The sequence below is a fragment of the Metarhizium robertsii genome, assembly GCF_000187425.2.
Source record: "Metarhizium robertsii ARSEF 23 chromosome Unknown MAA_Scf_1, whole genome shotgun sequence".
NCBI lineage: Eukaryota > Fungi > Ascomycota > Sordariomycetes > Hypocreales > Clavicipitaceae > Metarhizium > Metarhizium robertsii.
In genome coordinates, this window is record NW_011942149.1 from 6,059,788 (window position 1) to 6,074,826 (window position 15,039).

General features: G+C 51.1%; 3 protein-coding genes across 3 annotated transcripts; 1 reads left to right on the plus strand and 2 right to left on the minus strand.

Moving 5' to 3' along the window:
- Positions 1-1,677: 1,677 nt before the first annotated feature.
- MAA_10725 (diphthamide biosynthesis protein 1) lies at positions 1,678-1,971 on the minus strand (the record flags this gene model as incomplete). Its single annotated transcript, XM_011412443.1, has 1 exon — positions 1,678-1,971. One exon carries the CDS (start codon positions 1,969-1,971, stop codon positions 1,678-1,680), a length of 294 nt encoding a protein of 97 aa, XP_011410745.1.
- An 8,219-nt stretch (positions 1,972-10,190) lies between these two features.
- MAA_01765 (tRNA splicing endonuclease subunit) lies at positions 10,191-11,567 on the minus strand (the record flags this gene model as incomplete). Its single annotated transcript, XM_007819763.1, has 1 exon — positions 10,191-11,567. The coding sequence occupies one exon, from the start codon at positions 11,565-11,567 to the stop codon at positions 10,191-10,193; it is 1,377 nt and encodes a 458-aa protein (XP_007817954.1).
- Positions 11,568-13,379: 1,812 nt separating this feature from the next.
- Positions 13,380-14,817, plus strand: MAA_01764 (arrestin domain conatining protein; the record flags this gene model as incomplete). The annotated part of the gene is made up of 3 exons (XM_007819762.1): positions 13,380-13,466; positions 13,567-14,517; positions 14,575-14,817. 3 exons carry the CDS (start codon positions 13,380-13,382, stop codon positions 14,815-14,817), a joined length of 1,281 nt encoding a protein of 426 aa, XP_007817953.1.
- Positions 14,818-15,039: the final 222 nt, after the last annotated feature.

Below are 15,039 nucleotides of genomic sequence, written 5' to 3' on the forward strand. Positions count from 1 at the left end.
ATATTCTTTGTATATGTATATATATGTGTGTGTATGTGTGTATGTGTGTGTATGGGTTAAAGAGAAAAAAAAATGGTTAAACTTCTTTCGCACAAGGAACTATTGCTCGACGAACACGTGATGTACAAGAATGGTGTCTGTGAAGTACAAGAGACAGACAAAGAAAAGGACAGTTGCAGGATGTGTGACTTGACTCCTCTTACAACTCGGCTGGGACCAGCGATGGTAGGAAATACACCGGACCTAAGGCGCTCGATAACACTTGTTTCTCATTCTGCGTGTTCCAGTGGCGGTGTAACAAACCGTCTGCACCGACTGGAACAGAGGCCACAAATCAAGCCCGGCTTCACAGGGTAAAAACCAGTAAAAGTGGCCGTATTGTGTCTGCGCGCATAAACCTTTGGCGTAACACGACATCAGTTCAACGGACACCAGTGGTCCATACGTCAGTTGAGCTATGCCGTGCCAACTGCGCTGGGGTGTGTCCGTGAAACAAGGCTTTTGTTTGAAGAGTCGGATTCCAGCCCAGCGTTGACCTTTGGGCGCGCAACACTGGCGTAGCAGTGAGAGCAAGAGAAGTTGCGTTTTACAACTGTCCACGTGGATAATGCAGCATCTGCCCGGCACTGGGCACTTTGCAGCTCCGAAAATAGGGCCCACGGCCGTGCTCGGTGTCAAAACGTTATGGTGAAGGCTGCTTTTTGGACCCTTTCCTCTCTCGACTTTGTAACTTTGTGACTCGTTGCAAGTACACGAGAGTAAACCGGGTTGAGAAGTGACAGACAGCAAGGGTGCCGGTGGAAGGAGCACTGAGGGTTGAGGAGTGTGGATCGGGTTGCTTCGAGGCGCAAGAGGCGCAAGAGGTGGTGATCATACGAGATGAAAGAGTAAAGATAAAAGAAACTCGCGTATCATTTCGGACCAGTCATGCATGTGGACCTCCTTTTGGTGCCCGGCATGAGATTGCCGTTGCGGTTGGCAAAACGGAAAGAGCGATGTGCAAATGAAAGCAAATGAAAAGTGCAGGGACAAATCAAGCTTTGGTGCTGGTGGACGCAGCACCTGGCGGCCAGGGGAGCAGCCAGTTCAGTGCTCGGAACAGCTCGAACCAGTCCATGCCAGCCAATAATTCTCTCAATATTGGGCTTCCAAAGGCCTCCAATAGCCAGCACTCATGGTCAAGCGCAACTAGACACAAAGACTCGTCCGGATCGGCGGGATGGCAGCACTGCGGAATTGCTGGCGTCCAAGGACAGATCGACATGGTGGCAACCGCCCAGCCCGGGCCTGGGCGTAGCTGTAGGGCCGAAGCTATTGATAAAACATCGAGGCAGCATGGAAGAAGGCAGGCCGCAGCATGAGCCGCGAACAGCAGAACCCAGACCGCCGGGTGCAACCGCCGACAAAGCCATCTCGAAGCGTTTTGTTTGGAGTTCCCGCCGTGGTCAAGCTGTAGGCCAGCCAGATGCAAGTCTTGCACTGTCTTTCAAAACCCAGGGAGATTGGCTACCAAAAGCAAACTACTAGTTTGCGAATGGGCTGAAGGGTGCACAAAGCCACCAAATCAATTGATGCGGCACAGAGGCGTAGAGCCGGTGGACCACGACTATCATGGAGCCAAGACCTGAGACCCAAGACCGGAGGAAACTGGGATGAGGAAAGGAAACAATTGACAACTCACCTAGGTGGCGTTTGCTCGCCTTTGTCCGGCTGCTCAGCTCCGCCGCTTCGACTGGATGCACCCTCGGTTTCGTGCGAAACACCATTCTCTTGCTTGGTTTGGGGAACAGACTCGGATGCAGGCGGTTCTTCCGAGGAAGCTCCAGAAATAGTTGCTCGATTTGCTGATGGCGCGGCTGCGGTGTCGGCTCCTTCAGAGGCTGTGTGCGCCTGTGCTGGTGTTGACGCTGGAGACTGCGACCTGCGCTCCGTCGGCATAGTCTTGTTGTTCTTAACACCAGGATCCTCCATGACACACGCGGGCGCAAAGGCCAAAGTTGCGTAATCGGTATGCGTATGCGAATGCGTGTGGAGGAAAGCGGAAATCGGGAAGCGAGTCCTCCAAGGTATGCGAGGAGACAGCGGGAAGAAGAGAAAGATGAAGAAATGAAGAAAACAAGGTCCAAGCAGGGAAAAACAAAAATAGAGTGCTAGTACTAGTAGTGATAATCAGACGATGAGACGTCCAAAGTGAGTCAAGGACAGCAAAGAATGAAAGACAAGGATGACCAAGTGGGAACTCAACCAAATTAACACTGTAATAACTAGGGCCTCGTCGATGTGATATAGCTGGTGGTTGCTATCTTGCAAAGGTTCGGCAACTCCTTGCAAGCGCCAGAATTTTTTTCCTAGTTATTTTTTGTTGGCCCTGAGTTCCAAGGGTCTGTCTTTCTGCGACAGGTGAGGAATAACAAGACAGAAAACAAAGGTTGTATTTCTTGTGGGTTGAAGACGGGCAGGTGGCGTGGGTTGTTTTTTTTTTTTTTTTTTGTCTTCAATGTGGTCCTGTAATGCTGTGGTAGAAATGGAATAACTCAAGATTTAGACAATGGCAGTATCCGGCGAGAACAGCAATGGGCAAGAGGGAAATAGTCTAGTGCGGGACAAACGGGAGAAGAGAAAAGGCACAGGATAGAACGGTAGTTTCGGAGGAGGACCCGAGGGTTTGGGAATGATGAGAAACTCAAGGGCCACGTTGAATTGGCAAGGAAAGAAAAGGGAAAAGATGCGACGGCAATTGGCTCGTTTTGACACGAGGCCAGATGCTTGAGGCCGGAAGGGTGCGAAATGTCTGGGTTGCCCCAACTAATAGGAACTAAGGATAACAGACGGATGGAAGACGCCGACGAGAGAGCTCTCGACTGCAAAGACAAGTCTGGTGTATGAAGGCGTGTGAGAGGCGTGACGATCGACACCCAACCACTGTGGCCAGCGTGTAACGAATTGAGGCGAGCCAGGGCCTGCGACAAGAGACGCAGAGAGCAGAGCCATAGACGTCACGGAAGCTCACGGGCGGTCAAGTGTTGTCGAGTCACGCCAGTATGCTTCTAAGTGATAGAATGCAAATTTGAACTTGCGCGTACAATGTATGTACAGTATGGGCGGGCTATAATCATCAAAGGCAACAACGTCGACGTCTGATTTGATACTGGGTCCAGACAAGAGAGCCAAAAAGACGCCGCGCGGGCGCCAACCGAGTGCGAAACTTGCAAGGCGAATGAATAGATGGACGAAGGGGAGGGCGCGGGTTCAAGGTTGCGTGCGTAATGTGCACGGGGGGCGTGTGGCCAAGGGAACATGGAAAATGAGAACCCATCAATTGGCAATTGGCAAGCCAGAGACGCCGTGTCGAGTTATGTATGTACAAGTATCATGTAACTCGGATAATGTGTAGTGGGCGTGGCTTGAGCCGTCTGATGGTTGACTGGCCTGGTTTCATCGTTCTAACCTTTCCGAACCCTGGCGGCGGGAGAGGGAAACCCCAGCCTGCTTGTTGAATGCAAAGAAATAGTACGACGCCGTACTGTGTGCTCTCCATGTCCTCTTGGCGCTCCATGTCGAGTTGCAACACCATCCAGGGTGGAACTTGGCCAAGAGTAACAAGTACGTAGGCGCCGGAGCTGATATTAAGGGACGACGAGACGACAAGACGAGAGGAGAGGAGAGGCACCAGACCAGGCTCCTAGCTGCGCGCAACTGAGTTTGTTGTTGTCAAGCCAAAACGCACAAAGCCAGGGTGTGTGTCACGTACCAAGTGAGTGAAATGACTGATGCCCGCGGCGCTTTGTCAAGTACATACAACCAGCAACTCATGATGCCAGATGGCACTTCAAGTTGGTCTACCGAGTGCCGACTTGTGGACCGACTACTCTACTCCGTACGTGCTTGTACAAAGCTTCAATGTTGCGAGAGCGGCAGAAACTGACCCCGAGTCGACGGCAAGTGGTGGAATGTCTTGGCGGCATGGATTTTCTTTTCCCTTCCATGTCTCTTTCTCTTTTCATCCCCTCTTGCCAGTCTTCCAATTTCGAGCTCTCCACGATACTCAAATACCAGCCGTCAAAGACGAAACGACAGGCACACGTGTGCTCCGTACATGCGGTGTAATAAAAGTACTCAAGTACAAAGTACTTGGGCATAGTAGCATCCGCGAGAGTCCTGACCATGGCTAGCCCGCCAGGGGCGCAGAATGACAAAGAGAGACAAGTTTTACTTCCAAGTTTGCAAGGGATGTGAAGACATGCCAATCACCACCCGCCAATAACATTTCCTGGGCTTGTTACGCCCATGCGAGGAATATTGAGAATACTACTAGGTAGTACTGCTAGTAGAACCAAACATTTCGAAACCGCCAACACGGAAACAAGGCTCACTTGATATCAGTCTCGAATTCCACGTTTTGCATACAAGACTGTCCATGTACACATACGCACACGTACGATAGGCGCCGAGCTGACCTCGGCTGTCGTCGTCGTCGTCGCCGTCGCCGTCGCCGCTCTTGTGCAACCTGGCAGACCAAAAGCAGTTGTCTGTTGATCCATAAAAAAAAAAATCCCGACTCAAAAAGTCCCGTTGCCTGAGTGAGCTGTGCAGACCATGGCATCTAGAACTGTGGACGCGTCCAAAAACTGCAGGAGCTATTTAACATACGACCCAATGTTACTCGAGTCACTTTTTTTATGGTTTTGCCTTGTGCAACTCAGTCGAGGACCTTTTGAATTGTCACAGCCACAACTGCTTCCCGTTGCAGCGAATGCTCGACTCAAAGGACAAATGGATGGCAAGTCCTCCGTACAGCAACGACGACAACACCAGACTCAACCAGTTGACCCTTTTTCTTTGCCCACGGCCATAATCACGCCGCCCTGGTACTTCGCACCGCAGCCACAGCCACCGGCGCGATAACCGGTCCAGCATCGAACTGCGCATGCCATCAACGGCCGTCCGCTTCCCCTAGGCCCCTGGTCACGGATTACTACTACTACTAGTACTACTAGTACTACTAGTACAACAATGAAGCAGCTCCGCACTTTTCACACCACACCCATCCATCCACGCGTTGCGCCTCTCTGGTGGTCATTGCTGTGGCGGAAAGGTGTGCTTTGTTCCCTCGTCATTGGGCAAATTTGCTCGACTACGCCAGACAAGCAACAAAAGCCACCCCGAGCCCACGTAACCACGACAATCCCATGACTCCCGGCCCAGGAACCCGCCGCGCATCTCGCAATCGCGGCCTGGAGCAGGGAGGAAGGCTGCGACGTCATTTCAATGTTGATGTCCGCCAACCCGCTCAGCCTTGCAGCCTGGCCCCAATTCACACCCGCTGAGGGGGGAAGAAGAAATGGCCCGATTTATTATGTACCGCGTGCAATGCACCCTCGTCTGCATCTGGAAATTGGAACTACACCAGCAGAAACGAGTCGTGCCAGACAAGCTCGTCAGCGCGCATGCCAAACATGCCACTGGACTTGCAGTTGCCACAAGTCCAGATAAGATCAACACGCCCCTGCAATATTACTATTTTGAGTTGATGCCACCGTGTTGATATTCCTTCATTCAGCCTAGCAAGGAGGATGGGTGAATGACCATGAGGTTCTCTGCATAGCTGTATGACTCCGACAGGGCAAACCTCGGGGTTGACGGCGCACAATGGTGATTCTCTTGGGTCCAATGTGAACACGTATACGGAGTACCGGATATTTGACACTTAATATAGGCCATGCGTATATGCACACGGTATGATGGGGTTATCTACTCAGGTGATGGGCTTTTTTTTTTTTTTTTTGCCAAAACGCAAGTCTTTCGTTCTTTGGCCTCTAGCTTACCTATACCTACCTGGGTACGTGAGCAGTCTCCAAGGTTATGCTTGCAACGCGAGTGGGCTTATGTAGAATTGCCAGTTCCAGGTGTTTGAATTAAAAACCCATATTGGCCAAGTTCACTTTCTTAGTCATGTCTGACCGGCTCATCCTTGAATCTATACCGGCTGAATCTGAAGCCTGGCAGAGCACAAGTCGACACTGGAGGCTCGTCGGTGTTTAATTGCAACATGGGGAGAGGAAAGTACTACTATTCTTAATGTCTAATTCATTCATTCGTTAATCAATTTAGTCAGGTAATTCGTAACATGCGCCGATGCACGGCCATCCAATACGCTGCAGTTTCCTGTCATGCGACGTACCTGCTCCATACTGCGAGATTTCAAAAGTGCTGTGATATGCGAGAACCCTTTTTGGCATGATCCGCAACACGACGATAACCCTATACGAATATTGTAACACCTTCGCAACGCCCACGGTGATGGACGAACGGAGGGGACGGGCTGCCTTTTTCATTCGGGGTCACCGTGTTGGACTCACACCCTTGACCTTGTAGTCATTAACAGTTGTTGTCTGCGCCTTGGTCAAATTATCGTCGAGAATTAGCCGACCTTGGCAGGCAGACTTCTTCGCCTTGTCAAAGGACGCAAGATGTCGCTACCGTTCGGCCCATCCAGTCTGTCTGCGCTGTTTCCTGCGTCTCTCCTACAGTACGTAATGCTTGGCTTGGCTTGGTGCATCGTATTGACGTAATATCAATATTTATTCCACAGCCAAGAGAGTTTGCGTGGCTTAATCTGCAGCCGCACGCTTCGGAATATTTTTTTTTAGTGACGAGACCCATAACGGTTTGCGCCTGTTGCGATAATGTGCTCCTTTAATAGTAATCTCATCCAATATTGGTAGGCAATAGTGCCCATACGACTGGCGTTAGTACTGCGTTTAGTTTGTTTGTGGCATGGGGCAACTTGGTCGATTTTTTCAACTCTTCAGCTTGTGACAAAGATGCTTTCCACGGCCGAGACCCAAACTCAGCTCTATTCCCGTGCTCCTTTTTTTTTTCTTTTCTTTTTTTGTGGAATAATGTAGAACCTAAAACACCACGATGACAACGTCACGCTACAGCCCAGTTGGCTAGGAACGCCGAGGCGTAAACCATACATGGCTACACAACACTACATATTGTGTTGTGTATGGGTGCACCCCATTTTCTCCCCCGTGTTGCCAGGAGCACAGAGACGGCGAGCCAGCATACGAATGAGCAACGGCATATATGGAGAGTGCATGGTGCATGTGTGTTGCACACCAACAACTTCGCGTCAGTCCCGATGTTTCCGTTACTGGCTTTAGGTGCGTGAGGGCTTTCCCCTCGGACTGCTGCGCGTGGTGTTTTACAATTGTTCCCTAGAATGCAGCGTGACATTAGTATAATGCGACAGTGCAAGGAACACCCGTTTCTGTTTGGCTCTGCGGCGGGGGATGCAATAAGAGAAAGAGAAAGAAAGAGGGGATCGCTGACCAGATGCTGCCGTCTGGTGTGAATGGATTAGATACAGGGGGTTTGGGCAAGGGTGGTGGTAATCTTGCGCGAGTAAGCTTCTCATGGCCGACGAGGTATTTGCCAACATGGACTGTGCTCGACTAGGCATTTCTCGTGTTTCCATGGAGAGCGATGCCGACGTTGCGCCTTTGACGAGGCTGGCGACTTTCGACTTGCAAGGTCAAGTTGTCATGTCTGACCATGGAGGGAGTCATGTTAAGAGGAGACTGTATAAATTGGATTGTCAAGTCGAGGTACTTGGCAATACCGTAGTACATATTCCTCCTTGCCCACAGCTCTTTGCCCAACGTTCCTTCCCTGCAGTCTTGAGACACGTTTGCCCTCATTGGCCGGCGTTGATTCCCAATTGCTCAACAAGTGCCTTCCTGCTGCCCCACTTAGAATATACCACCGAACAGTGTGAAGACCTCTTGACCCTTGACCCTCATCAACCTTTCGACTGTCTTCTTACCCTCACGCATTGGTCAACAAAACCCCGCGGGCTATTGGGCAATAGCGTGTGGGTGTATGGGCGAAACTCGCTGTGGCACCATCTTGCATCATCACTTTAACTTGGTGGCTGAAGTACTTGTCTCCCAGTGTACATGACCATCAAGCTCACCCCCGGCTGGAGATGAATCATGCATGCTAAAGTTGTTATTCAACTGCGAGAGTTATGACGGGCAATGGAAGGTCGGTGGACCACCGCTACGCGATGATATGCGAAGTGTGGTTGACATGATCAAGTCTAGCAGCAAGAAGGCCGACGCCATCTGATGACGCCAGCTGGGTCCAATAAGGGAGGGAAACTAACCACGTCAGCAACAAACAGGTATGTCCAGACTTTGAGACGACGGCGAGTCATTACTAATTGGTAGTACTATAAGTCTATCGAGAATGTACATATTTCCTCCCTTGTTTGCTCAACTCGTGTCAATCCCTGCATCCGTCAAGATGCATGGGCAAAAAACTTGGCTACGTGGGCAGACGTCGTTGTGGCGCAGTTACAGCCGATGTTGGCAAAACACCTGGATCTCGCAACATGACATGAGGAACATTATTTCCACGGCCAGGCACTAGTGCATGACTGCCTAATACGCACACGACGTAATGGGGATGCAAATGAGAAGCTTGTCTTGAACATTCTGATCTGTGGCGCCACATTTCTGATCGCTATTGGTGCGCGTCCACCGCTTGTCTATATAGCCCGTCTCGAAGTTTTGACAAGCCATTCGTATACCAAGCACCGACCACTATGACCCTAATCGTCAAATTCATGTCCTCAGTGACAAGGCACGATACGATAACGGCTCAATGGACCACCAAGACACTTTGGCCGGGTGGGCGAGCAGCAACGAGAAAGAAAGAAAAAAGACACATTGAAGAGTGTACCAAAAGTCATTATGACATGGGGACTAGGCTGACAACCAGCACCAGACAGTTCCATTTCAAATGACACAATTCGTGGTTTAATTCGCTCCGTTGGGCGTCGAGACGGTTAGACTTCGAAGCTGGGCGGAATTTTAATTTTATTGGATCCTCTTTAACGCACTTGATCGCACTTGGTAAGCTGACGTGTTGGCCTCTCGACAAGCAATGATTTACAGGGATGCACGAAACAGGAGCGTAAAAAGTGATGTCGTAAAGAGAATATCCAAACGCCTCTGCTTCAAACTCATGTTGTCCACAACTTGAGTTCTTGAGCGCGTTTCATCGTGTTTCGTTCCTATGAACTTCCACACTCTCCTAACATCCTACATACATTGTGCAAGGGTCGACCAACGCCACCAAACCATCATTTAATTAAGTGTGTGTCAAGTCAAGATCGGTGCTGGGGCGGATAGGCTTTGGAAGCCGAAGGCTGACGGCAAGGATGTTGTCTTTGTTCTAGCTGTCTCGTTACGCGTAATATCGCAGCAACTACCGAAGCCCATGTCTTATGCTTTGAGCTGGCTGGCTGATCTCAGACTGGCGCTCACTGGCTTCACCCGTACGGAGGACTGATTGTTATTTCCACTGATAGAATGTGTTGCCGATGGCTCCCATAAAACCACGATCCTGACGGGGAAGCCTTGTCCTCCTGGTAGCAAAGTTGAGTAGAGCATTATTCCAACCACGTCGTACATGATCCAATCTTGCACATCTACAATGCGGCATTTGAAACACCAATGTCAACCTGAGAATAGCTGGCTTCCGAAAATACCTGGGGTTATGTCTGGTCAGACCGAGTTGCCATCCGATACTCTGGTGAGCAACTAACCGTGAGACCATGAAATTAGCAAGCCAATTTGACCTTGGCAATATGTATTCCCCCATCTAATACGCCATTGCCCTCATACTTTTCAGCCGTCATACACATTCCAAAACCCTTTCGCACTGTGGAAAAATCAACAGCGCCTCATAGCTGCATGCATATAAATAAAACCCCGTCACCCCAAGCCTAACCAACGACGACGAACATGGGAGGAGATGACCTCCAAGTTCAGGGCAGGGAGTGGTAGCCAAACCAACGGGAATCCTTTCACCGAACAACGCACAGGGTGTTTACTCCCCACAAAGCAGGGAGGGTCAACGCAGTAAGGATGCCGGAACCAACACGCAACTACCAACTTCCATGATGTCAAGCAACCTGCCAAGGCGCCAAATATGACTGATTTAGGATACATGTTTCGATATGACGGTTGGTTGGTTGCGCCTGGCACCGGCGCAACCACCGCCACAACACGGAATCATTGGAGGAAGCTCAACACGTCACTTGGTGATGCATTTACCTTGTTGGATCGCTCAACTACATGCTACAATTTCTGTAGTCTCTCAACCTCACGCCACCGTTACCTTGTCGCACGTCCCCCGCCTCTGCCTCTGCCTCTCCCACGACCGCGGCCGCGGCCGCCCTTCTTCCCACCCCTTGTGCCGCTGCCTCGTGAATCGAACCTCTCAAAGAGCCGTTCTGCCCCAAAAGCTGCCTCTCCGAATCTCATAAAATTCACCAATCCCCTATCCACCACTGCCACGAGAACATTTCGGTGACCGTGTTTTAGTCGTTGATACAGCTTTCCTGGCCCTTGCCACTTCGGATTTGGCAAATCAAACGGTGTCGATTCCAGCAGTGCCTCAATCTGCTCTAGGGTAGGTAGTTTGGAGTCTGCTGTATCTGCAACCGCAACACGGAAATCAGGTGGCGGCGGGTTCTTCTTGGAGAAGGGGATGCCCGCAGGTTTCCAGACGTGGAAATGAACCCGGAAGGGTTCTTGGACGTGGTGGTGTTCTTCCGGGTGTGCGGAGGGCTTGTGCCGTGGGATGACGGCGAGTTGTTGGTAGACGGGGAGGTATGCTCTGTATAGCCCTGGCGACACGAGGGGGCCGTAGGGTCCATGCCGCGATTTGCCTTCTCGACTGACGAAGGAGAAGAGCCACTGCCATAGTGACTGCGATGATGACGACGGCGCGGTTGGTTCGGGGGGAGCATGTGTCGGTGCGCGCATGACGTTGAATCCAGCTCGTTTGAGGTGCGTATATACCTGGTATTTCGGCAACGTTGTCTTGCCACGCTCGCCTTCGTAGCCCACCATCATTGCATACGCTGCTTCCACGGTCAACGGCACCCCGGCGTCGTAGTCATCTGGGCCAAACTGGTTCCTGCCAGGTCCGTTGCCAACACCAAGTGGGAGAAGCTCTCCGAATTCCTTGTCGGGCCACCAGATGTCCACGTTCCCACGCTCAATCAAGTACAGCGCCTCCTCGGGGAGCAGCCAGAGCCGGCCGACCCCGAGCTGGTCTTTGCTTCCGGAAACAGCTCGTCCAATGTCTTTCATCCAGCTCCCGCGCTCCTGCTCCACGGCCACCACGCGCTCGTGCAGCAGGGCATCGTCCTGACTACCTTCTGGCCGCTGTTGAGTCCACCAGTCTGGGAAATACCAGGCTCGGATCCAGTTTTCGGGGCGGTGGACGCGGGTGTAGCTTAGGACTTCTTCGAGTGCCTGTCTGCTTGCCTCGAGGGTATTGTCCTGCGCTTGGGTGCCGTGGGATTCAAAGTCCTTTTCCCCCTTGCGGATGACTTTACTAGATACTGGTTTTTTGCTGAACATGGCCGAGAAGAGCTTGTAATCCGGAACGCCGTCTTCTAGGGCGTCTTCGGTGGTAGGCCCCCCATTTGGAGTTTGCGCGGAGGGCTCAGCGGCAAGATTGTCGTCGTCGTCAAAGGGCATGGTGGTAAAATTTTGAAACGGCGGTATTTTGTGTGTGATGTAATTTCTAATGGGGTTGAGTGGTGTTTGCGATGTGAAGTTTCAGTTCATGGTGACGCGATGAAGACGGAGTGAATGGGTTGAACACAATAAACAAAATAAAATGGCTTAACGGCCTTTCCCCGTGGGGTCCTGATTATACTGGAAGTATTAGTAGGGTATTGTGCAAGATAAATCAAGAGAATATCTCATTAAACAAATAATAGGTTCACACCAGGAGCAGGAGTAAGTTGAGTAACAGACAACACTCAAAGCCATTGATGTGAAGTCAAACTTTACTGATATTGCACGAAGTTGAGTGGGTCCAAACCCACGGTGTCGTCTTGAATTTCAATACCGAAGCTGTATAATGCTTACTATTGGTCACGCAGTCACCTGACGTTTGCGAGTCTGGCCGAGTGGTTAAGGCGTTGTGTTTAGGACATGCCCACCAGGGTATACGCTTGAACCGCAATGGGCATTGCCCGCGTAGGTTCGATCCCTACGGCTCGCATAAGGATTCCTTTTTTGTACTTCTCAGAGATTTTGCGTGATTTCATTGCCTTTCTTTTCTTCATTTCTTTTTCGGTGATGGTGCGAATTAAATACACTGTAGCCACCTATTAAGTAGATACCTAAGGCACATGATGCAATGCGCTGCCTCCGTCGAGACTGATCAGCCGAGCGTATGTCGCGACTACAGCTGCATGACATTCGGGCCAACCCAGCATGTTAATTCGTCGGATTGCTACTCTGTATAGCCACTTATTTTTTTTCATCAATTAATTTGCTTGTTCTCGACTGCAGTGGCGTGCGACGTATTATGTACGCTCAGGAGTCTGCAAGTCAAAACAGTAGCAAGCGCGTTTAGTTTGGCACTGACCATTAACCACCTAGGTGGCTGTCTGTAACAATGCTTCATCATCACTTACCAATCAAGTAAGAACACAATGCAGATTCTGGCAGATGGCTCCAAGTCCTTCCGAATCAGCTTGCAAGGACATGGGATACTCATGCTCCCCAGGCGCAAGTCTGGCACCGGGATGAGTAGTAGTACGGAGTATGATAGTACTACTATCCTCCACTGGCAGCGAGTCGTCACGTTTCCCCAGACTTGTCTGCAGAAAGCACGGGGCATACCCTGGCTGACATTTGTCATTCGCTTGCGTATTCGCGTGGGCGCACACTTGAATCGTCTCGTCGCCCGACACGCTCACGATGGACCAGGTACGGAAATACGTACGGAGCAAGTGAAGCACACGAGCACACGAGCCATCAAGCAACATCGGTCGGTCCTTCCCGCTGTCTGTCTGGTGCTGCCCCTTCGGTTTTAGGGTGCCCACTTGCGCATCGCGCCTGCACTCGACCACTCTTTAAGGTTGGCTGACACAGACGGGTGTTCTCCATGTTCTGTCACGACATCGGCAGCTGTTGTTTGGTACCTGGTACCTCGACAACACTTGAAGGATGGCGCTGCACCAGTGCCGTGGTGCTGCTCAAGTGCTGCTACCCCACCTGCCCACTCTCGAGCTGACCGCGACGCAGAGCCGCCTTCCGCATCCTCCATGTTAGAAACGCCAGCATCCTGGCACCTTGTTGTGCATTTCAGATCGGCCTCGTCCTCGTCACCACACACCGCGTTCAACCCACGTCCGAACCCGACGCCGTGTTCTTCATGACAGCTTCAATCGTTGTCGACGCCCACATCTCCCCTTCACAGTCGCCAACATCGTCGCTACCCTCGTTCGCCGCCACCAATAGCTTGTTGCTGGTGGCGGGAGCATCAGCGACATCATGGCCTCGGCGCCAGCCAGCGTGAGGGTCTCCGGGCCCCCAAATAGCAGCTTTCTCATCGGCTACCCTGGCATCTCAGCCACCTTGGTAAGTCACCGTCCTGGGACCTTTTTTCGTTCTCCCTTTACGCAAGCTACGAATGCCACCGCCTCTCCCGTGGTATAACAAAACACAAAACCATGCCCAGCTGCCCTCTGTCTTACTCCAAGCCTTCCCGACCGTCTCCTCGTCTGCTTACCAACCTGTGTCGCAGCCCCGAATAGAAGGCAAAGTCGAGATTCGACCGGGGCAAGGCTATTCTATGCCCGTACCCGTATCGTTAGTCCGAATATGTCTACAACGACGGGAAACTATCCACCCCGATGCCGATAGTTTGACAAAACGCCATCTCGGTACCCCACGAAAAGAGACGACGGATGTTGTTGGCAAGGAAGTCCTGCTATTCCGTTGCGCAACTGGAAAGGAGGCTGAGAGTGTCATCGCCATGGACCTACCGTTTGTGCTGTTTATCCCCTTTGGACGTGGCGGAGAAGAAACAAACCGGAGGATCCCCCCCGCGTCTCTGCAGCTCCCAAGCAGGACGGCCGAGACGTATTACGAACTTGTTGTCACCGTACAGCAAGGCCATAGCAATCAATACAAATACAACTTTCCGGTACCATTACAACGATACGACACGCTCTCTACATTTGGCATGTATAACAAGCCAGAAACGAAGCTCGTCACATCAGATAATGTGGTTCATCTGGGCATCAACCTACCGCGATGGAGTTACGGCCCCGGCGACCCCATCACCGTGTACATCAAGCTATCACCCAACCCAGACTGGTTGACCAAAGCAAAAAGGGTTAGCATAGAAAAGATTACTCTCGCCATCGAGGAGGAAGTTACATATAACCACGAAGGGGATGAGCCGGTAAAGAAGGTCAACAAACTGTGCAAGCAGCTACAGACGGTCAAGATGAAGGTCCCAGAGGCCGGATACGCCACCAACATCGGACTCGTGTTTCCGTGCAAAGACTTGAGAGATCCCGATGGCATTGTGAGGAGAGGCAAGCCAGCATTTCCATTGTACGAGGTTTCGTCATTTACCACTACGGCATCACTCTACAAGATTGAGTTTTATTTAAGCATCAAGGTTTGTGGAGATTTGCATTGGGAATTTGTAAAGTGGCTTTCGCTGACTATCGAATAGGTTCAGTTGGGTGGTGCTCGCGACGTCAACCTGAGACAACCCATCGTTATATGCCCTCTTGACCAGCAAGCTTGCAAGGAAGAAATGGATGCAATAGAGCAAGCAGCAAAGGATGCAGCTCATGTCGATCCCAACAACCCGATGTTGCCTGCTCGAACTATTATTTTGGCTAATGACCGGGACTCATTGCGGGCTCTGGGTTTGTGTCTTGTTGGAGGACAGAAGAAGCCGTTTATTGATTAAGTGTCTTGGGCAGGACCTAGGACTAGTGAAGCAAGTGTCTTTGCAACCAGACAGGCATATCGACTGCCTGTTCCGATCATGATTGGCCACTACCCAAACATCTACGTCTCGCCACCTCGATGCCAGTACTGTTGACCGGGACTAACAGGACGGGCGTTTTACGTGTAAGAACCATCAACAGTACTGCATAGAGGTACATCCGAATGCGTGAAAAATGCAGCA